This window comes from Panulirus ornatus, chromosome 6, assembly GCF_036320965.1.
Source record: "Panulirus ornatus isolate Po-2019 chromosome 6, ASM3632096v1, whole genome shotgun sequence".
Classification (NCBI taxonomy): Eukaryota; Metazoa; Arthropoda; class Malacostraca; order Decapoda; family Palinuridae; genus Panulirus; species Panulirus ornatus.
In genome coordinates, this window is record NC_092229.1 from 41665909 (window position 1) to 41690621 (window position 24713).

Sequence of the window (24713 nt, forward strand, 5' to 3'; positions counted from 1 at the left end):
ACCTCGCAAACGCGGGAGACAGCGACAAAGCAAAAAAAAAAAAAAAAAAAAAAAAAATATATATATATATATTGCATGACAGCTGGAGACTGAGTGTGAGCGAATGGGGCCTTTGTTGTCTTTTCCTGGCGCTGCCTCGCGCACATGAGGGGGGAGGGGGATGTTATTCTGTGTGTGGTGGGGTGGGGATGGGGGTGAGTAGGGGCAGACAGCGTGAATTGTGTGCATGTGTGTATATGTGTGTGTCTCTGTGTATATATATGAGTGTATGTTGGGATGTGTGGGTGTGTATGTTTGCGTGTGTGGACGTGTGTGTGTGTGCATGTGTGTGGGGTTGGGTTTGGCCATTTCTTTTGTCTGTTTTCGTTGTGCTACCTCGCAGGTGCGGGAGACAGCGACAAAGCAAAATAAATAAATATAAATAATTTTTGGATCTGGAGAAGACATATGATAAGAGTTGATAGAGATGCTCTGTGGAAGATATTAAGAGTATATGGTGTAGGAGGTAACTTGCTAGAAGCAGTGAAAAGTTTTTAACATGGATGTAAGTCATGTGTAGGAGTAGGAAGAGAGGAAAGAGATTGGTTCCTAGTGAATGTCGGTTTGCAGCAGGGGTGCGTGATGTCTCCATGGCTGTTTAATCTGTTTATGGATGGGGTTGTTTGGGAGGTGAATGCACGAGTTTTGGAGAGAAGGGCAAGTTTGCAGTCTGATGTGGATGAGAGGGCTTGGGAAGCAAGTCAGTTGTTGTTTGCTGATGATACAGCACTGGTGGCTGATTTGGGTGAGAAACTGCAGAAGTTGGTGACTGAGTTTGGTACAGAGTGTAAAAGAAGAAAGTGGAGAGAAAATGTGAATAAGAGCAAGGTAATTATTTGGTTCAGTAGGGTTGAGGGACAAGTTAATTGGAAGGTAAGTTTGAATGGAGAAAAACCGGAGGAAGTGAAGTTTTAGATATCTGGGAGAGGATTTAGCAGCAGATGGAACCATGGAAGCAGAAGTGAGTCACAGGATGGGGGAGAGGGCGAAGGTACTGGGAGCGTTGAAGAATATGTGGAGGGCGAGAATGTTATCTCGGAGCAAAAATGGGTATGTCTGAAGGAATAGTGGTTCCAACAATGTTATATGGTTGCGAGGCATGGGCTATAGATAGGGTTGTGTGGAGGATGGTGGATGTGTTGGAAATGAAATGTTTGAGGACTACATGTGGTGTGAAGTGGTTTAAATCGATTAAGTAATGAAAGGGTAAGAGAGATGAATGTAATAAAAATAATGTGGTTGAGAGAGCAGAAGAGGGTGTATTGAAATGGTTTGGTCACATGGACAGAATAAGTGAGGATAGATTGACAAAGACTGGTGATTGGGAATACCTGTTTTTAAAAGGAGATATGCATCAGTATACGTATGTAAGCAGGAGAGATGGCCAAGAGCGTTATTGGATTACTGTTAATTGATAGGCGTGTAAAAGAGAGACTTTTGGATGTTAATGTTGCTAGAGGTGCACTGAGGGATGTCTGATCATTAGGGGCTAGTGGATTGAGGCGAAAAGGAGGATTTGGGTAAAAGGTGTGAGAAAAGGAAGACTTGTGTGAGGAAGTACCAGGAACGATTGAGTGAAGAATGGAAAAAGGTGAGAACAATGGAAGTAAGGGGAGTGGGGGAGGAATGGGATGTATTTAGGGAATCAGTGATGGATTGCGCAAAAGATGCTTGTGGCATGAGAAGAGTGGGAGGTGGGTTGATCAGAAAGGGTAGTGAGTGGTGGGATGAAGAAGTAAGATTATTAGTGAAAGAGAAGAGAGAGGCATTTGGACGATTTTTGCAGGGAAAAAATGCAATTGAGTGGGAGATGTATAAAAGAAAGAGACAGGAGGTCAATAGAAAGGTGCAAGAGGTGAAAAAGAGGGCAAATGAGAGTTGGGGTGAGAGAGTATCATTAAATTTTAGGGAGAATAAAAAGATGTTCTGGAAGGAGGTAAATAAAGTGCGTAAGACAAGGGAGCAAATGGGAACTTCAGTGAAGGGCGCAAATGGGGAGGTGATAACAAGTAGTGGTGATGTGAGAAGGAGATGGAGTGAGTATTTTGAAGGTTTGTTGAATGTGTTTGATGATAGAGTGGCAGATATATTGAGTTTTGGTTGAGGTGGTGTGTGAAGTGAGAGAGTAAGGGAGAATGGTTTGGTGAACAGAGAAGAGGTAGTGAAAGCTTTGCAGAAGATAAAAGCTGGCAAGGCAGCGGGTTTGGATGGTAATGCGGTGAAATCTATTAAAAAAGGGGGTGACTGTGTTGTTGACTGGTTGGTGAGGATATTCAATGTATGTAAGGTTCAACGTGAAGTGCTTGAGGATTGGCAGAATGCATGTACAGTGCCACTGTACAAAGGCAAAGGGGATAAAGGTGAGTGTTCAAATTACAGAGGTATAAGTTTATTGAGTATTCCTGGGAAATTATATGGGAGGGTATTGATGAGAGGGTAAAAGCATGTACAGAGCATCAGATTGGGGAAGAGCAGTGTGGTTTCAGAAGTGGTAGAGGATGTGTGATTCAGATGTTTGCTTTGAAGAATGTTTGCGAGAAATACTTAGAAAAACAGATCGATTTGTATGTAGCATTTTTGGTTAAGTCAATTGGGAGGTAAGTTTGAATGGAGAAAAACTGGAGGAAGTAAAGTGTTTTAGATATCTGGGAAAGGATCTGGCAGCGGATGGAACCATGGAAGTGGAAGTGAATCATAGGGTGGGGGAGGGGGTGAAAATCCTGGGAGCCTTGAAGAATGTGTGGAAGTCGAGAACATTATCTCGGAAAGCAAAAATGGGTATGTTTGAAGGAATAGTGGTTCCAACAATGTTGTGTGGTTGCGAGGCGTGGGCTATGGATAGAGTTGTGTGCAGGAGGGTGGATGTGCTGGAAATGAGATGTTTGAGGACAATGTGTGGTGTGAGGTGGTTTGATCAAGTAAGTAATGTAAGGGTAAGAGAGATGTGTGGAAATAAAAAGAGCGTGGTTGAGAGAGCAGAAGAGGGTGTTTTGAAATGGTTTGGGCACATGGAGAGAATGAGTGAGGAAAGATTGACCAAGAGGGTATATGTGTCGGAGGTGGAGGGAACGAGGAGAAGTGGGAGACCAAATTGGAGGTGGAAAGATGGAGTGAAAAAGATTTTGAGTGATCGGGGCCTGAACTTGCAGGAGGGTGAAAGGCGGGCAAGGAATAGAGTGAATTGGATCGATGTGGTATACTGGGGTTGACGTGCTGTCAGTGGATTGAATCAGGGCATGTGAAGCGTCTGGGGTAAACCATGGAAAGCTGTGTAGGTATGTATATTTGCGTGTGTGGACGTATGCATATACATGTGTATGGGGGTGGGTTGGGCCATTTCTTTCGTCTGTTTCCTTGCACTACCTCGCAAACGCGGGAGACAGCGACAAAGCAAAAAAAAAAATATATATATATGTATATATATATATGGATCTGGAGAAGGCATATGATAGAGTTGATAGAGATGCTCTGTGGAAGGTATTAAGAATATATGGTGTGGGAGGCAAGTTGTTAGAAGCAGTGAAAAGTTTTCATCGAGGATGTAAGGCATGTGTACATGTAGGAAGAGAGGAAAGTGATTGGTTCTCAGTGAATGTAGGTTTGCGGCAGGGGTGTGTGATGTCTCCATGGTTGTTTAATTTGTTTATGGATGGGGTTGTTAGGGAGGTGAATGCAAGAGTTTTGGAAAGAGGGGCAAGTATGAAGTCTGTTGGGGATGAGAGAGCTTGGGAAGTGAGTCAGTTGTTGTTCGCTGATGATACAGCGCTGGTGGCTGATTCATGTGAGAAACTGCAGAAGCTGGTGACTGAGTTTGGTAAAGTGTGTGAAAGAAGAAAGTTAAGAGTAAATGTGAATAAGAGCAAGGTTATTAGGTACAGTAGGTTGAGGGTCAAGTCAATTGGGAGGTGAGTTTGAATGGAGAAACACTGGAGGAAGTGAAGTGTGTTAGATATCTGGGAGTGGATCTGGCAGCAGATGGAACCATGGAAGCGAAGTGGATCATAGGGTGGGGGAGGGGGCGAAAATTCTGGGAGCCTTGAAGAATGTGTGGAAGTCGAGAACATTATCTCGGAAAGCAAAAATGGGTATGTTTGAAGGAATAGTGGTTCCAACAATGTTGTATGGTTGCGAGGCGTGGGCTATGGATAGAGTTGTGCGCAGGAGGATGGATGTGCTGGAAATGAGATGTTTGAGGACAATGTGTGGTGTGAGGTGGTTTGATCGAGTAAGTAATGTAAGGGTAAGAGAGATGTGTGGAAATAAAAAGAGCGTGGTTGAGAGAGCAGAAGAGGGTGTTTTGAAATGGTTTGGGCACATGGAGAGAATGAGTGAGGAAAGATTGACCAAGAGGATATATGTGTCGGAGGTGGAGGGAACGAGGAGAAGAGGGAGACCAAATTGGAGGTGGAAAGATGGAGTGAAAAAGATTTTGTGTGATCAGGGCCTGAACATGCAGGAGGGTGAAAGGAGGGCAAGGAATAGAGTGAATTGGAGCGATGTGGTATACCGGGGTCGACGTGCTGTCAGTGGATTGAATCAAGGCATGTGAAGCGTCTCGGGTAAACCATGGAAAGCTGTGTAGGTATGTATATTTGCGTGTGTGGACGTATGTATATACATGTGTATGGGGGTGGGTTGGGCCATTTCTTTCGTCTGTTTCCTTGCGCTACCTCGCAAACGCGGGAGACAGCGACAAAGCAAAAAAAGAAAAAAAAAAAATATATATATATATTGCATGACAGCTGGAGACTGAGTGTGAGCGAATGGGGCCTTTGTTGTCTTTTCCTGGCGCTGCCTCGCACACATGAGGGGGGAGGGGGATGTTATTCCGTGTGTGGTGGGGTGGGGATGGGGGCGAGTAGGGGCAGACAGTGTGAATTGTGTGCATGTGTGTATATGTGTGTGTCTGTGTGTGTATATATGTGTGTATGTTGGGATGTGTGGGTGTGTATGTTTGCGTGTGTGGACGTGTGTGTGTGTGTGAATGTGTGTGGGGTTGGGTTTGGACATTTCTTTTGTCTGTTTTCCTTGTGCTACCTCGCAGGCGCGGAAGACAGCGACAAAGCAAAATAAATAAATATAAATAATTTTTGGATCTGGAGAAGACATGATAGAGTTGATAGAGATGCTGTGTGGAAGATATTAAGAGTATATGGTGTAGGAGGTAACTTGCTAGAAGCAGTGAAAAGTTTTTAACTTGGATGTAAGTCATGTGTAGGAGTAGGAGGAGAGGAAAGTGATTGGTTCCTAGTGAATGTCGGTTTGCAGCAGGGGTGCGTGATGTCTCCATGGCTGTTTAATCTGTTTATGGATGGGGTTGTTTGGGAGGTGAATGCACGAGTTTTGGAGAGAAGGGCAAGTTTGCAGTCTGATGTGGATGAGAGGGCTTGGGAAGCAAGTCAGTTGTTGTTTGCTGATGATACAGCACTGGTGGCTGATTTGGGTGAGAAACTGCAGAAGTTGGTGACTGAGTTTGGTACAGAGTGTAAAAGAAGAAAGTGGAGAGAAAATGTGAATAAGAGCAAGGTAATTATTTGGTTCAGTAGGGTTGAGGGACAAGTTAATTGGAAGGTAAGTTTGAATGGAGAAAAACCGGAGGAAGTGAAGTTTTAGATATCTGGGAGAGGATTTAGCAGCAGATGGAACCATGGAAGCAGAAGTGAGTCACAGGATGGGGGAGAGGGCGAAGGTACTGGGAGCGTTGAAGAATATGTGGAGGGCGAGAATGTTATCTCGGAGCAAAAATGGGTATGTCTGAAGGAATAGTGGTTCCAACAATGTTATATGGTTGCGAGGCATGGGCTATAGATAGGGTTGTGTGGAGGATGGTGGATGTGTTGGAAATGAAATGTTTGAGGACTACATGTGGTGTGAAGTGGTTTAAATCGATTAAGTAATGAAAGGGTAAGAGAGATGAATGGTAATAAAAATAATGTGGTTGAGAGAGCAGAAGAGGGTGTATTGAAATGGTTTGGTCACATGGACAGAATAAGTGAGGATAGATTGACAAAGACTGGTGATTGGGAATACCTGGTTTAAAAGCGAGATATGCATCAGTATACGTATGTAAGTAGGAGAGATGGCCAGAGAGCGTTATTGGATTACATGTTAATCGACAGGCGCGCAAAAGAGAGACTTTTGGATGTGAATGTGCTGAGAGGTGCAACTGGAGGGATGTCTGATCATTAACTTGTGGAGGCTAAGGTGAAGATTTGTATGGGTTTTCAGAAAAGAAGAGTGAATGTTGGGGTAAAGAGGGTGGTGAGAGTAAGTGAGCTTGGGAAGGAGACTTGTGTGAGGAAGTACCAGGAGAGACTGAGTACAGAATGGAAAAAGGTGAGAACAATGGAAGTAAGGGGAGTGGGGGAGGAATGGGATGTATTTAGGGAATCAGTGATGGATTGCGCAAAAGATGCTTGTGGCATGAGAAGAGTGGGAGGTGGGTTGATCAGAAAGGGTAGTGAGTGGTGGGATGAAGAAGTAAGATTATTAGTGAAAGAGAAGAGAGAGGCATTTGGACGATTTTTGCAGGGAAAAAATGCAATTGAGTGGGAGATGTATAAAAGAAAGAGACAGGAGGTCAATAGAAAGGTGCAAGAGGTGAAAAAGAGGGCAAATGAGAGTTGGGGTGAGAGAGTATCATTAAATTTTAGGGAGAATAAAAAGATGTTCTGGAAGGAGGTAAATAAAGTGCGTAAGACAAGGGAGCAAATGGGAACTTCAGTGAAGGGCGCAAATGGGGAGGTGATAACAAGTAGTGGTGATGTGAGAAGGAGATGGAGTGAGTATTTTGAAGGTTTGTTGAATGTGTTTGATGATAGAGTGGCAGATATAGGGTGTTTTGGTCGAGGTGGTGTGCAAAGTGAGAGGGTTAGGGAAAATGATTTGGTAAACAGAGAAGAGGTAGTAAAAGCTTTGCGGAAGATGAAAGCCGGCAAGGCAGTGGGTTTGGATGGTATTGCAGTGGAATTTATTAAAAAAGGGGGTGACTGTATTACTGACTGGTTGGTAAGGTTATTCAATGTATGTATGACTCATGGTGAGGTGCCTGAGGATTGGCGGAAGGCGTGCATAGTGCCATTGTACAAAGGCAAAGGGGATAAGAGTGAGTGCTCAAATTACAAAGGTATAAGTTTGTTGAGTATTCCTGGTAAATTATATGGGAGGGTATTGATTGAGAGGGTGAAGGCATGTACAGAGCATCAGATTGGGGAAGAGCAGTGTGGTTTCAGAAGTGGTAGAGGATGTGTGGATCAGGTGTTTGCTTTGAAGAATGTATGTGAGAAATACTTAGAAAAGCAAATGGATTTGTATGTAGCATTTATGGATCTGGAGAAGGCATATGATAGAGTTGATAGAGATGCTGTGTGGAAGGTATTAAGAATATATGGTGTGGGAGGCAAGTTGTTAGAAGCAGTGAAAAGTTTTTATCGAGGATGTAAGGCATGTGTACGTGTAGGAAGAGAGGAGAGTGATTGGTTCTCAGTGAATGTAGGTTTGTGGCAGGGGTGTGTGATGTCTCCATGGTTGTTTAATTTGTTTATGGATGGGGTTGTTAGGCAGGTGAATGCAAGAGTTTTGGAAAGAGGGGCAAGTATGAAGTCTGTTGGGGATGAGAGAGCTTGGGAAGTGAGTCAGTTGTTGTTCGCTGATGATACAGCGCTGGTGGCTGATTCATGTGAGAAACTGCAGAAGCTGGTGACTGAGTTTGGTAAAGTGTGTGAAAGAAGAAAAATAAGAGTAAATGTGAATAAGAGCAGGGTTATTAGGTACAGTAGGGTTGAGGGTCAAGTCAATTGGGAGGTAAGTTTGAATGGAGAAAAACTGGAGGAAGTAAAGTGTTTTAGATATCTGGGAGTGGATCTGGCAGCGGATGGAACCATGGAAGCGGAAGTGGATCATAGGGTGGGGGAGGGGGCGAAAATCCTGGGAGCCTTGAAGAATGTGTGGAAGTCGAGAACATTATCTCGGAAAGCAAAAATGGGTATGTTTGAAGGAATAGTGGTTCTAACAATGTTGTATGGTTGCGAGGCGTGGGCTATGGATAGAGCTGTGCGCAGGAGGATGGATGTGCTGGAAATGAGATGTTTGAGGACAATGTGTGGTGTGAGGTGGTTTGATCGAGTAAGTAACGTAAGAGTAAGAGAGATGTGTGGAAATAAAAAGAGCGTGGTTGAGAGAGCAGAAGAGGGTGTTTTGAAATGGTTTGGGCACATGGAGAGAATGAGTGAAGAAAGATTGAAGAAAAGGATATATGTGTCGGAGGTGGAGGGAACGAGGAGAAGTGGGAGACCAAATTGGAGGTGGAAAGATGGAGTGAAAAAGATTTTGTGTGATCGGGGCCTGAACATGCAGGAGGGTGAAAGGAAGGCAAGGAATAGAGTGAATTGGTTCGATGTGGTATACTGGGGTTGACGTGCTGTCAGTGGATTGAATCAGGGCATGTGAAGCGTCTGGGGTAAACCATGGAAAGCTGTGTAGGTATGTATATTTGAGTGTGTGGACGTATGTATATATATGTGTATGGGGGTGGGTTGGGCCATTTCTTTCGTCTGTTTCCTGCCGCTACCTCGTAAACGCGGGAGACAGCGGCAAAAAAAAAAGAAAAAAAAAAAAAAAAGTGACAAAGAGGATATATGTGTCAGAGGTGGAGGGAATGAGGAGAAGTGGGAAACCAAACTGGAGGTGGAAGGATGGAATGAAAAAGATTTTGAGCGATCAGGGCCTGAACATGCAGGAAGGTGAAAGGCGTGCAAGGAATAGAATGAATTGGAACGATGTGGTATACCAGGGTCAACATGCCGTCAATGGATTGAACCAGGGCATGTGAAGTGTCTGGGGTAAACCATGAAATGTTTTGTGGGGCTTGGATGTGGAAAGGGAGCTGCAGTTTTGGTGCATTACACCTGACAGCGAGAAACTGAAAGTGAACAAATGTGGCCTTTCCTGAGACACTACCTCATGCGCACGCGGGGGGAGAGGACGCAGTTTCATGTGCGGTTGCGTGGCGATGGGGATGGATGGGGGCAGCAAGTATGAGTGTGTACATGTGTATAAATGTATATGTGCATGTATGTGTGCGTATGTGGGAGTTTATGTATATACATGTGTATGTGGGTGGGTTGGGCCATTCTTTTGTCTAATTCCTTGTGCTACCTCGCAAACACAGGAGACAGCGAACAAGTATAATAAAGAAAATAAAAAATACCTTTTGTAGATTTCTTGAGTATTTTCAATACCATCCAACCTAACACAATGATCCAAAATTAAGTAACATGAATGTAAATGCCAATCTACTCTTATGGATAAATGATTTTCTTAAATGTAGAGCACAACGTCAAATTTCTTGATGCTATACTATGTCAAATTTCTTGATGTTAAATCACATGTTAATATTAAAAACAAAGGCACTCCATAAAGCTTTATACTCACTTTATACACAAGTGACTGTCAAGAATATGCAAATAATTGTAAACTTTTCACCTATGCAGATGATACTGCTCTTGTCAGTCAGTGCATCAATCATGATGTCATTTGCAGAGAAGTGAAAAATTTTAGAGTAAGGTGTATCAATTACTACACCTATCTTAAATTCAATGTTAAGAAAACAAAAGAGATGGTTGTTGACTTTAGTTTTTTACCAGCAGTTCAATCCTCTTTGTATATGAATGGAGAACCTCTGGAACATGTCAAGGAATATAAATACTTATGTATGATTATTGATGACAATTTCTGTTTTACTCAGAATGTAGAGGCAGTGTATAAATAAAATCAACTCAAAAATGTGTTTTGTAAGGAAGGTATACAAAAAATAAAATCAACTCAAAAATGTGTTTTGTAAGGAAGCTATACAAACTTAGAATCAACACCAGAATTATGGATTTATTCTATATTGCTGTAATACAGTCAGTCATATCATTTCTTGTTACTTGCTGGTATGAAAATTGTATTTCAAACTTTAAGTGTAAATTGACCAAATTAATCAATAATTATGTAAAACTTGGGGTTAGGAATATCACATCATTGTTTGAACTATACTAAAATTATACTATTCAAAGATGTAAAGTAATTCAGAAAGACTCAACACATCCATTAAACCATAATTATCAAAGGTTACTAACTAAAAAACAATTAAAACCATCAAATTGTAGAACAAAGTATGCAAGATCTACACCAGCTAGCATACAACTTATCAATAATTTAGGACTGAACTTACATAACCCTAACTCCTTAAGGCCTGAAGACTTAAATAGTTATATTGAGTGGGAGATGTATAAAAGAAAGACACAGGAGGTCAAGAGAAAGGTGCTAGAGGTGAAAAAGAGGGCAAATGAGGGTTGGGGTGAGAGAGTATCATTAAATTTTAGGGAGAATAAAAAGATGTTCTGGAAGGAGGTAAATAAAGTGCGTAAGACAAGGGAGCAAATGGGAACTTCAGTGAAGGGCGCAAATGGGGAGGTGATAACAAGTAGTGGTGATGTGAGAAAGAGATAAAGTGAGTATTTTGAAGGTTTGTTGAATGTGTTTGATGATAGAGTGGCAGATATAGGGTGTTTTGGTCGAGGTGGTGTGCAAAGTGAGAGGGTTAGGGAAAATGATTTGGTAAACAGAGAAGAGGTGGTAAAAGCTTTGCGGAAGATGAAAGCCGGCAAGGCAGCAGGTTTGGATGGTATAGCAGTGGAATTTATTAAAAAAGGGGGTGACTGTATTACTGACTGGTTGGTAAGGTTATTTAATGTATGTATGACTCACAGTGAGGTGCCTGAGGATTGGCGGAATGCGTGCATAGTGCCATTGTACAAAGGCAAAGGGGATAAGAGTGAGTGCTCAAATTTCAGAGGTATAAGTTTGTTGAGTATTCCTGGTAAATTATATGGGAGGGTATTGACTGACAGGGTGAAGGCATGTACAGAGCATCAGATTGGGGAAGAGCAGTGTGGTTTCAGAAGTAGTAGAGGATGTGTGGATCAGGTGTTTGCTTTGAAGAATGTATGCGAGAAATACTTAGAAAAGCAAATGGATTTGTATGTAGCATTTATGGATCTGGAGAAGGCATATGATAGAGTTGATAGAGATGCTGTGTGGGAGGTATTAAGAATATATGGTGTGGGAGGCAAGTTGTTAGAAGCAGTGAAAAGTTTTTATCGAGGTTGTAAGGCATGTGTACGTGTAGGAAGAGAGGAAAGTGACTGGTTCTCAGTGAATGTAGGTTTGCGGCAGGGGTGTGTGATGTCTCCATGGTTGTTTAATTTGTTTATGGATGGGGTTGTTAGGCAGGTGAATGCAAGAGTTTTGGAGAGAGGGGCAAGTATGAAGTCTGTTGTGGATGAGAGAGCTTGGGAAGTGAGTCAGTTGTTGTTCGCTGATGATACAGCGCTGGTGGCTGATTCATGTGAGAAACTACAGAAGCTAGTGACTGAGTTTGGTAAAGTGTGTGAAAGAAGAACGGTAAGAGTAAATGTGAATAAGAGCAGGGTTATTAGGTACAGTAGGGTTGAGGGTCAAGTCAATTGGGAGGTAAGTTTGAATGGAGAAAAACTGGAGGAAGTGAAGTGTTTTAGATATCTGGGAGTGGATCAGGCAGCGGATGGAACCATGGAAGCGGAAGTGGATCATAGGGTGGGGGAGGGGGCGAAAATCCTGGGAGCCTTGAAGAATGTGTGGAAGTCGAGAACATTATCTCGGAAAGCAAAAGTGGGTATGTTTGAAGGAATAGTGGTTCCAACAATATTGTATGGTTGCGAGGCGTGGGCTATGGATAGAGTTGTGCGCAGGAGGGTGGATGTGCTGGAAATGAGATGTTTGAGGACAATGTGTGGTGTGAGGTAGTTTGATTGAGTAAGTAACGAAAGGGTAAGAGAGATGTGTGGAAATAAAAAGAGCATGGTTGAGAGAGCAGAAGAGGGTGTTTTGAAATGGTTTGGGCACATGGAGAGAATGAGTGAGGAAAGATTGACCAAGAGGATTTATGTGTCGGAGGTGGAGGGAATGAGGAGAAGAGGGAGACCAAATTGGAGGTGGAAAGATGGAGTGAAAAAGATTTTGTGTGATCGGGGCCTGAACATGCAGGAGGGTGAAAGGCAGGCAAGGAATAGAGTGAAGTGGATCGATGTGGTATACTGGGGTTGACGTGCTGTCAGTGGATTGAATCAGGGCATGTGAAGCATCTGGGGTAAACCATGGAAAGCTGTGTAGGTATGTATATTTGCATGTGTGGACGTGTATGTATATACATGCGTATGGGGGTGGGTTGGGCCATTTCTTTCGTTTGTTTCCTTGCGCTACCTCGCAAACGCGGGAGACAGTGACAAAGCAAAAAAAAAAAAAGAAAAAAAAATTACTTATATCTGTGATAATCTTATCCATTGAGGTATGTGATAAATAATGAAGATAACTATATGAATAAGATAATGCTGAATAAATTTTATTGAATATGTGCAAATGCTCAAAAAAAATTTCATGACCAATAAAGTATTATCATCATCATGATTATGATTATGATTATCATTTCTTTTTTCAAACATATTTGCCATTTCCCGCATTAGCGAGGTAGCGTTAAGAACAAAGGAAAGAGCCTTAGAGGGAATATCCTCCCTTGGCCTCTTTCTCTGCTCTTCTTTTGGAAAATTAAAAAAACGGGAGGGGAAGATTTCCAGCCCCCTGCACCCTACCCTTTTAGTCACCTTTTACGACACACAGGGAATACGTGGGAAGTATTCTTTCTCCCCTATCCCCAGGGATATCATTATCATTATTATTAGTTATTATCATGACAGTATTTGTGCCCCTAATTTTGTCCAAAATGATTAATCAAAACTAAAGAGAGATAAGAAAAGGCAAAAAGAACTAAAATACCTTGGAGAGGATGAATCTTCCCAACCAACGCACACAGTCAACATAATTTCTATGGATATCCCTTGTAGAGAAGTCTGGGAAATTTTGTTGTACAGTGGGAAATGGACGCACTGCACGGCTTGGATTGAATGTGTATGACTGGTTGATGGTTGAGACCATGATGTCTGTTGTTAGCTTCCATATCTTCAAAGAATGATCCATTCCACAAGATACAATACATGTACCTTCTACATCTATGTCCTATAAGAAGAACAAGTTACTAAATTACAATAATTTAGTGGTCGCTACCAAAATTTCAAAGAAAATTTATCTGCATGCCCTCAATTATGTAATTCTTCAGCAGATATATTAAGGTTTTCCTTGTTCAAATGACATAAATCTAATTCAAAAGTAATTGACCTAAAAGTAGCTATTACAGAGAGGTTTATTTTATCAGTGCGAGACCATCAGATGTTCAACTACAAATTTTTGCATGTCCAATGCTCATCTCTTGGATAAAATGCATCTAAATGCAAGAATTACAACATGGTAAAAATGTTTATGACAGAGTATGTACTGTCAGTGAGTGCAATGTACATGCAAAGCCCAGAATGTACCACTTCTCTCTCTATTCTGGAAAAAGAAAAACTTATGATCAAACAAATAGAATATGCATTATCCATAAAAGCTGTATTCCCACAGAAAAATTGGTTAGGAGCAAAGCAAATGGAATGAAATATCAAACATAAGACATAACAGCACTTGCAAAGGAACTGTCACTTCTTCCAAAACCTATTCACATATCCCAAACTGTCATGGTATACATCTAACCTACAATGTGACTATTCCAGGATCATGCTCCCTAATTCTAAGCTAGTAAGCTTAAACACTAAATGTGACAATATATAGTAAGATGCAGAAGTGATATCTCTTGCCTCCAATGACTTTGCACAGTGAGGTTAATCCTGCTAAGAAACCATAACACACTACTCAACAAGGACTCAGTGGAGTTCAAGAAAACATAAATATCAATCACTGGTTCTTAAAGGAAGAAAGGATATAAGAAGAGATAAAGAAGAAAGGAGTAAACGAATTCAACAACTTAGCTAGCAGGGAGGGAAGGTTTCATAACAGCCAATCCTCATGTGGTCCATCTCCACACAGAAACTATGGAAAGTAGCCAGATGAATGCCCCAGATCCAAGCCTCAGAGGCAAGGACATATACAAATAGCTCAAGATAACATTGATCAAAATAATTCCTCTAGAAAAGAGAGAAAACAGCAACATCATGGTGCACAGGAATGAATTGATGAAGAGAAAAGATGTTAAGCAAATTCATGATATGGAAACCTATAGAAAACCTATAGATTCCAATCTGGTTAATAAAGATGCAGAGGAGAGCCACCCCAGAAGTGTAACAAGCACTCCATACTAGGGCAAATAAAACCCCTGTAGATATGAAACAGCAGAATTTGTGATGATCGTGTGGGATTTCCCAACACTAGGTCTTACAGTGCACTAAGATATTGAGAAAAGACATTAAAAGAAGACTAAAGGGTTTTGATCCATACAAGGATGATGGCACTGATGAAATTGCATAATATGTGCCGCAGACGTGTGCAGATATAATTGATACACAACTTGAAATTCTGTTCAAGATATCGCTGGAGAAAGGAAAAGTGAGTTGGGAGTGAGAGAGGCCAAACATATACCTATCTAATACAAAGGAGACTGGGAAGAAGTGTTGAACTACAGATTGAACTCCGTGATGAGTATGGTCTGTAAGGTACTGGAAAAGATAATCAGAAACCAAACAGATGACTTCCTACAAAGGAAAAATTACCTACATGAGAGACAATATGGTCTTAAGGAAAGGAAGTTATATGCCACAAACCGCTTGGATTTCTCAGAGAGACTGAGCTATGTCTTAGACAAAAGAGAAGGTTAAGTGGATTGTTTGTATCTGGACTGTCAGAAAGCACTTGATTGGGAGGCCGATTAAAAAGCTGGGTCACCAGGCACGAATATGGAGGCTCCTTCAATGGGTAGAGGATTATCTCAATGGAACTGAATAAGGGATGCATGTCAGAGAAGCCTTTTTAAAATGGGAGGAAATCACAAGTGGAGGGCCAAAATGCTTTGTTTTGCGACTGTTACTCTTGTCTTACTTGCATATGTTTGCAGATGATGAAAAGATCATGGGGAAATGATAAAAGAGGACTGCATCAACTTACAAAATCTCCAAAGTTATGATGAAAAGATCATGAAGAAAGTGATACAGGAGAAGGACAGCACCAATTTACAAAAGCTCCAAAGCTATTCTGATTCAAGGTTGATGATATTCAACCCAAGTATATGTACAGTAATGAGGATGGGACACAGTGAAAGAAAGCCTCAGTATGAATATTCTCTAGCAGGATATTTGCTGTAAGAATCTGTGTTTTCTCCATTCAAACTTACATACCAACTTGTCCCTCAACCCTGATAAACCTAATAACCTTGCTTTTATTCACATTCACTCTCAAGTTTCTCCTTTCACACACTATCAAACAGTCACCAACTTCAGCAGTTTCTCACTCCAATCAACCACCAGTGCTGTTTAATTAGCAGACAACAATTGATACACTTCCCAGGCCCCTCAACCTCAACAGACTGCACACTGGCCACTTTCTCCAAGACTCTTGCATTTATTTCCATTAACACCCCATCTACAAACAAATTAAACAACCATGGTGACATCATACACCCCTACCACAGACTATCCTTCACTTGAAACTATTCACTCATCTCTCTTCCTACTTGTACACACAGCCTTACACACCTGATAAAAACTCACTGCTTCTAGTAGCTTACCTCCCACACCATATATTCTTACACATGACAACTTGCATTTCAATTTCTACAAGGGGAAACAGGAGGAGGAGTCAATTGGGGAGTGCTCATCCTCCTCAAAGGCACAGACTGTGGTGTCTGAATGCGTGTGGATGTAACAAAGATGAGAAGAAAGGAGAGATAGGTAGTATGTTTGAGGAAAGAAACCTGGATGTTCTGGCTCTAACTGAAGCAGGAGTTGTGGGCATATGTGATAGAGACTAAGAAAGTAAATTCTAGCCTGATGTGGGTAAAACAGATAAAGGATGAGGAGAGAGAGGTGATTATTGGCGCTTATGCAGCTCGTCATGAGAAAAAAGATCACGAGAGGCAATTGTTTTGTGAGCAGCTGAGTGAGTGCACAAGACCCGATGTTAGTGATGGGTGATTTAAATGCAAAGATGAGTAATGTGGCAGTTAAGGGTATAATTGGTGTACATGAGGTATTCAGTGTTGTGAATGGAAATGGTGAAGAGCTTGTGGATTTGTGTGGAAAAAAGGCTGGTGATTGGGAATACCTGGTTTAAAAAGAGAGATATACATAAGTTTACATATATGAGAAGGAGACATGGTTAAAGGGCATTATTAGATTAAATGTTAATTGATATGCATGAAAAAGAAGAGACTTTAGGATGTTAATGTGCTGAGAGGGGCAGTTCCTGGATGTCTGATAACTACTTTGTGGAGGTGAAGGTGAAGATTTATAGAGGTATTCAAAAAAGAAGGGAAAATGTCAGGGAGAAGAGAGTGGTGAGTAAATGATCTTGGAAAGGAGACTTGTATGAAGTACCAGGAGAGATCAAATGTAGAATAGCAAAAGGTGAGAGCAAATGACAAGAAGGGAGCGGGAGAGCAATGGGATCTATTTAGGGAAGCAGTGATGGCATGAGCAAAAGATGCATGTGGCTTGAGAAGGTGGGAGGAGGGCAGATTAGAAAGGGTAGCGAGTGGTGGAATGAAGAAGTTAACTTGTTAGTGAAAGAGAAAAGAGAGGCATTTGGATGATACTTACAACGAAAGAGTGCAAATGGCTGAGAGATGTATATAAGAATGCAGCAAGAGGTCAAGAAGGTGCAAGGGTAGAAAAAGAAGGCAAATGAGAAATAGGGTGAGAGAGTATAATTAAACTTCAGGGATAATATAAAGATGTTTTGGAAGGAGGTAAATAACGTGTGCTAAGCAAGACAAAAAATGAGAATTGTGCAGAGGTGCGTGGATGTGTTGGAAATGGAAAGGAAATGAAATGAAATGGAAATGAAATATATGAGGACAATATGTGGTGCGAGGTGGTTTGAAGGAGTAAATAATGAAAGGGTAAGAGAGACGTGTGGTGACAAAAATAGTGTGGTTGAGAGAGCAGAAGAGGGTGTGTTGAAATGGTTTGGACACATGGAGAGAATGAGTGAGGAAAGACTGACAAAGAGGATACATGTGTCAGAGGTTGAGGGAACAAAAAGAAGTGAGACACCAAACCAGAGGTAGAAGGATGGAGTGAAAAAGATTTTGAGCGAATGGGGTCTGAACATACAGGAGGGTGAAAGGCATGCAAGGAATAGAGTGAATTGAACAATGTGGTATACTGGGGTCGATGTACTTTCAATATCCGGATTGAACCAGAGCATGTAAAGCATTGGGGGTGAACCATGGAAAGATCTGTGGGTCCTGGATGTGGAGAGGGAGACGCTATTTCATGTGTGGCGGGGTGTCCCCCTCCCCCATCATGTGACTCACTTCCACCCACTTCCATGGTTCCATCTACTGCTAGGTCCACTCCCGGATATCAGAAACACTTCCTTCCAGTTTTTCTCCATATATATATATATATATATATATATATATATATATATATATATATATATATATATATATATATATATATATATATGGGGAGGTGATAACAAGTAGTGGTGATGTGAGAAGAAGATGGAGTGAGTATTTTGAAGGTTTGTTGAATGTGTTTGATGATAGAGTGGCAGATATAGGGTGTTTTGGTCGAGGTGGTGTGCAAAGTGAGAGGGTTAGGGAAAATGATTTGGTAAACAGAGAAGAGGTAGTGAAAGCTTTGCGGAAGATGAAAGCCGGCAAGGCAGCAGGTTTGGATGGTATTGCAGTGGAATTTATTAAAAAAGGGGGTGACTGTATTGTTGACTGGTTGGTAAGGTTATTTAATGTATGTATGACTCATGGTGAGGTGCCTGAGGATTGGCGGAATGCATGCATAGTGCCATTGTACAAAGGCAAAGGGGATAAGAGTGAGTGCTCAAATTACAGAGGTATAAGTTTGTTGAGTATTCCTGGTAAATTATATGGGAGGGTATTGATTGAGAGGGTGAAGGCATGTACAGAGCATCAGATTGGGGAAGAGCAGTGTGGTTTCAGAAGTGGTAGAGGATGTGTGGATCAGGTGTTTGCTTTGAAGAATGTATGTGAGAAATACTTAGAAAAGCAAATGGATTTGTATGTAGCATTTATGGATCTGGAGAAGGCATATGATAGAGTTGATAGAGATGCTCTGTGGAAAGTATTAAGAATATATGGTGTGGGAGGAAAGTTGTTAGAAGCAGTGAAAAGTTTTTATCGAGGATGTAAGGCATGTGTACGTGTAGGAAGAGAGGAAAGTGATTGGTTCTCAGTGAATGTAGGTTTGCGGCAGGGGTGTGTGATGTCTCCATGGTTGTTTAATTTGTTTATGGATGGGGTTGTTAGGGAGGTAAATGCAAGAGTTTTGGAAAGAGGGGCAAGTATGAAGTCTGTTGGGGATGAGAGAGCTTGGGAAGTGAGTCAGTTGTTGTTCGCTGATGATACAGCGCTGGTGGCTGATTCATGTGAGAAACTGCAGAAGCTGGTGACTGAGTTTGGTAAAGTGTGTGGAAGAAGAAAGTTAAGAGTAAATGTGAATAAGAGCAAGGTTATTAGGTACAGTAGGGTTGAGGGTCAAGTCAATTGGGAGGTGAGTTTGAATGGAGAAAAACTGGAGGAAGTGAAGTGTTTTAGATATCTGGGAGTGGATCTGGCAGCGGAAGTGGATCATAGGGTGGGGGAGGGGGCGAAAATTCTGGGGGCCTTGAAGAATGTGTGGAAGTCGAGAACATTATCTCGGAAAGCAAAAATGGGTATGTTTGAAGGAATAGTGGTTCCAACAATGTTGTATGGTTGCGAGGCGTGGGCTATGGATAGAGTTGTGCGCAGGAGGATGGATGTGCTGGAAATGAGATGTTTGAGGACAATGTGTGGTGTGAGGTGGTTTGATCGAGTGAGTAACGTAAGGGTAAGAGAGATGTGTGGAAATAAAAAGAGCGTGGTTAAGAGAGCAGAAGAGGGTGTTTTGAAGTGGTTTGGTCACATGGAGAGAATGAGTGAGGAAAGATTGACCAAGAGGATATATGTGTCGGAGGTGGAGGGAACGAGGAGAAGAGGGAGACCAAATTGGAGGTGGAAAGATGGAGTGAAAAAGATTTTGTGTGATCAGGGCCTGAACATGCAGGAGGGTGAAAGAAGGGCAAGGAATAGAGTGAATTGGAGCGATGTGGTATACCGGGGTTGATGTGCTGTCAGTGGATTGAATCAAGGCATGTGAAGCGTCTGGGGTAAACCATGGAAAGCTGTGTAAGTATGTATATTTGCGTGTGTGAACGTATGTATATACATGTGTATGGGGGGGTTGGGCCATTTCTTTCGTCTGTTTCCTTGCGCTACCTCGCAAACGCGGGAGACAGTGACAAAGTATAATAAATAAAATAAATAAATATATATATATATATATATATATATATATATATATATATATATATATATATATATATATATATATATATATATATATATATATATTTCTTTTCTTTCATACTATTCGCCATTTCCCGCATTAGCGAGGTAGCGTTAAGAACAGAGGACTGGGCCTTTGAGGGATTATCCTCACTTGACCCCCTTCTCTGTTCCTTCTTTTGGAAAATTAAAAAAAAAAAAAGAAAAAAAAAAAAATGAGAGGGGAGGATTTCCAGCCACCCGCTCCCTTCCCTTTTAGTCGCCTTCTACGACACGCAGGGAATACGTGGGAAGTATTCTTTCCCCTATCCCCAGGGATAATATATATATATATATGTATATATATATATATATAATATGTTATCCTGGGGATAGGGGAGAAAGAATACTTCCCACGTATTCCCTGCGTGTCGTAGAAGGCGACTAAAAGGGAAGGGAGCGGGGGGCTGAAAATCCTCCCCTCTCATTTTTTTTTTTTTTTTCCAAAAGAAGGAACAGAGAAGGGGGCCAGGTGAGGATATTTCCTCAAAGGCCCAGTCCTCTGTTCTTAACGCTACCTCGCTAATGCGGGAAATGGCGAATAGTACGAAAGAAAAAAGAATATATAATATGTATATATATTATCCCTGGGGATAGGGGAGAAAGAATACTTCTCACGTATTCCCTGCGTGTCGTAGAAGGCGACTAAAAGGGAAGGGAGCGGGGGGCTGGAAATCCTCCCCTCTCGTTTTTGATTTTCCAAAAGAAGGAACAGAGAAGGGGGCCAAGTGAGGATATTCCCTCAAAGTCTCAGTCCTCTGATCTTAATGTTACCTCACTAACGCGGGAGACAGCGACAAAGTAAAATAAATAGAATATATATATATATATATATATATATATATATATATATATATATATATATATATATATATATATATATATATATTTTTTTTTTTTTTTTTTGCTTTGTCGCTGTCTCCCGCGTTTGCGAGGTAGCGCAAGGAAACAGACGAAAGAAATGGCCCAACCCACACCCATACACATGCCTTGATTCAATCCACTGACAGCACGTCAACCCCGGTATACCACATCGCTCCAATTCACTCTATTCTTTGCCCTCCTTTCACCCTCCTGCATGTTCAGGCCCCGATCACACAAAATCTTTTTCACTCCATCTTTCCACCTCCAATTTGGTCTCCCTCTTCTCCTCGTTCCCTCCACCTCCGACACATATATCCTCTTGGTCAATCTTTCCTCACTCATTCTCTCCATGTGACCAAACCATTTCAAAACACCCTCTTCTGCTCTCTCAACCATGCTCTTTTATTTCCACACATCTCTCTTACCCTTTCGTTACTTACTCGATCAAACCACCTCACACCACACATTGTCCTCAAACCTCTCATTTCCAGCACATCCATCCTCCTGCGCACAGCTCTATCCATAGTCCACGCCTCGCAACCATACAACATTGTTGGAACCAATATTCCTTCAAACATACCCATTTTTGCTTTCCGAGATAATGTTCTCGACTTCCACACATTCTTCAAGGCTCCCAGAATTTTTGCCCCCTCCCCCACCCTATGATCCACTTCCGCTTCCATGGTTCCATCCGCTGCCAGATCCACTCCCAGATATCTAAAACACTTCACTTCCTCCAGTTTTTCTCCATTCAAACTCACCTCCCAATTGAATTGACCCTCAACCCTACTGTACCTAATAACCTTGCTCTTATTCACATTTACTCTTAACTTTCTTCTTTCACACACTTTACCAAACTCAGTCACCAGCTTCTGCAGTTTCTCACATGAATCAGCCACCAGCGCTGTATCATCAGCGAACAACAACTGACTCACTTCCCAAGCTCTCTCATCCCCAACAGACTTCATACTTGCCCCTCTCTCCAAAACTCTTGCATTCACCTCCCTAACAACCCCATCCATAAACAAATTAAACAACCATGGAGACATCACACACCCCTGCCGCAAACCTACATTCACTGAGAACCAATCACTTTCCTCTCTTCCTACACGTACACATGCCTTACATCCTCGATAAAAACTTTTCACTACTTCTAACAACTTGCCTCCCACACCATATATTCTTAATACCTTCCACAGAGCATCTCTATCAACTCTATCATATGCCTTCTCCAGATCCATAAATGCTACATACAAATCCATTTGCTTTTCTAAGTATTTCTCACATACATTTTTCAAAGCAAACACCTGATCCACACATCCTCTACCACTTCTGAAACCACACTGCTCTTCCCCAATCTGATGCTCTGTACATGCCTTCACCCTCTCAATCAATACCCTCCCATATAATTTGCCAGGAATACTCAACAAACTTATACCTCTGTAATTTGAGCACTCACTCTTATCCCCTTTGCCTTTGTACAATGGCACTATGCACGCATTCCGCCAATCCTCAGGCACCTCACCATGAGTCATACATACATTAAATAACCTTACCAACCAGTCAACAATACAGTCACCCCCTTTTTTAATAAATTCCACTGCTATACCATCCAAACCTGCTGCCTTGCCGGCTTTCATCTTCCGCAAAGCTTTTACTACCTCTTCTCTGTTTACCAACTCATTTTCCCTAACCCTCGCACTTTGCACACCACCTCGACCAAAACACCCTATATCTGCCACTCTATCATCAAACACATTCAACAAACCTTCAAAATACTCCATCTCCTTCTCACATCACCACTACTTGTTATCACCTCCCCATTTGCGCCCTTCACTGAAGTTCCCATTTGCTCCCTTGTCTTACGCACTTTATTTACCTCCTTCCAGAACGTCTTTTTATTCTCCCTAAAATTTAATGATACTCTCTCACCCCAACTCTCATTTGCCCTTTTTTCACCTCTTGCACCTTTCTCTTGACCTCCTGTCTCTTTCTTTTATACGTCTCCCACTCAATTTCATTTTTTCCCTGCAAAAATCGTCCAAATGCCTCTCTCTTCTCTTTCACTAATACTCTTACTTCTTCATCCCACCACTCACTACCCTTTCTAATCAACCCACCTCCCACTCTTCTCATGCCACATACATATATATATATGTATATGTATATATGGGTATGTTTGAAGGAATAGTGGTTCCAACAATGTTGTATGGTTGCGAGGCGTGGGCTATGGATAGAGTTGTGCGCAGGAGGATGGATGTGCTGGAAATGAGATGTTTGAGGACAATGTGTGGTGTGAGGTGGTTTGATCGAGTAAGTAATGTAAGGGTAAGAGAGATGTGTGGAAATAAAAAGAGCGTGGTTGAGAGAGCAGAAGAGGGTGTTTTGAAATGGTTTGGGCACATGGAGAGAATGAGTGAGGAAAGATTGACCAAGAGGATATATGTGTCGGAGGTGGAGGGAACGAGGAGAAGAGGGAGACCAAATTGGAGGTGGAAAGATGGAGTGAAAAAGATTTTGTGTGATCGGGGCCTGAACATGCAGGAGGGTGAAAGGAGGGCAAGGAATAGAGTGAATTGGAGCGATGTGGTATACCAGGGTTGACGTGCTGTCAGTGGATTGAATCAAGGCATGTGAAGCGTCTGGGGTAAACCATGGAAAGCTGTGTAGGTATGTATATTTGCGTGTGTGGACATATGTATATACATGTGTATGGGGGTGGGTTGGGCCATTTCTTTCGTCTGTTTCCTTGCGCTACCTCGCAAACGCGGGAGACAGCGACAAAGCAAAAAAAAAAAAAAAAAATATATATTTTCATATTTCATTTATCATACTTTGACGGTCTCCCGCATTAGCAAGGTAGTGCAATGAAACAGACAAAAGAATGACCCAACCCACCCACATACACATGTATATACATAAACACCTACACATGCAAATATACATACCTATACATTTCAATGTATACATATATATATACACACACAGACATATACATATATACATATGTACCTATTCATACATGCTACCTTCATCCGTTCCCGCCGCCATCCCACCCCACACGAAATGACACCCTCCTCCCCTGTGTGCGCGTGAAGTAGCGCTAGGAAAGGACAAAAAAGGCCACATTCGTTCACACTCAGTCTCTAGTTGTCATGTGCAATGTACCGAAACCATAGATCCCTTTCCAAATCAAGGCCTCACAAAACTTTCCATGGTTTACCACATACGCTTCACATGCCCTGGTTCAATCCACTGACAGCACGCTGACCCCGGCATACCACATCGTTTCAATTCACTTTATTCCTTGCACGCCCTTCACTCTCCTCTATGTTCAGGTCCCAATCGTTCAAAATCTTTTTCACTCCATCCTTCCGCCTCCAATTTGGTCTCACACTTACCCTCGTTCCCTCCACCTCTGACACATATATCCTCTTTGTCAACCTTTCCTCACTCATTCACTCCATGTGACCAAACCATTTCAAAACACCCTCTTCTACTCTCTCAACCACACTCTTTTTATTACCTCACATCTCTCTTACCCTTTCATTACTTACTCGATCAAACCATCTCACATCACATATTGTCCTGAAACATCTCATTTCCAATACATCCACCCTCCTCCGCACAAACCTATCTACTGCCCATGCCTCACAACCATATAACATTGTCTGAACCACTATTCCTTCAAACAAACACATTTTTGCTCTCTGAGATAACGTTCTTGCCTTCCACACATTCTTCAACACTCCCAGAACCTATGCCCCCTCCCCCACCCTGTGACTCACTTCTGCTTCCATGGTTACATCCACTGCCAAATCCACTCCCAGATATCTAAAACACTTCACTTCCTCCAGTTTTTCTCCATTCAAACTCACCTCCCAATTGAATTGACCCTCAACCCTACTGTACCTAATAACCTTGCTCTTATTCACATTTACTCTTAACTTTCTTCTTTCACACACTTTACCAAACTCAGTCACCAGCTTCTGCAGTTTCTCACATGAATCAGCCACCAGCGCTGTATCATCAGCGAACAACAACTGACTCACTTCCCAAGCTCTCTCATCCCCAACAGACTTCATACTTGCCCCTCTCTCCAAAACTCTTGCATTCACCTCCCTAACAACCCCATCTATAAACAAATTAAACAACCATGGAGACATCACACACCCCTGCCGCAAACCTACATTCACTGAGAACCAATCACTTTCCTCTCTTCCCACACGTACACATGCCTTACATCCTCGATAAAAACTTTTCACTACTTCTAACAACTTGCCTCCCACACCATATATTC

General features: G+C 41.9%; 1 protein-coding gene across 4 annotated transcripts in view; it reads right to left on the reverse strand.

Annotated features, from left to right (window-relative positions):
* LOC139749163 (polycomb protein EED-like) overlaps positions 1-24713 on the reverse strand; it is a 139748-nt gene that overhangs the window by 16752 nt on the left and 98283 nt on the right. For all 4 annotated transcript variants that reach the window (XM_071662817.1, XM_071662818.1, XM_071662816.1 and 1 more), the window contains one exon: positions 12895-13134. In XM_071662817.1, the coding sequence (XP_071518918.1) occupies positions 12895-13134 (240 nt within the window). The remainder of the gene's footprint in view (positions 1-12894; positions 13135-24713) is intronic.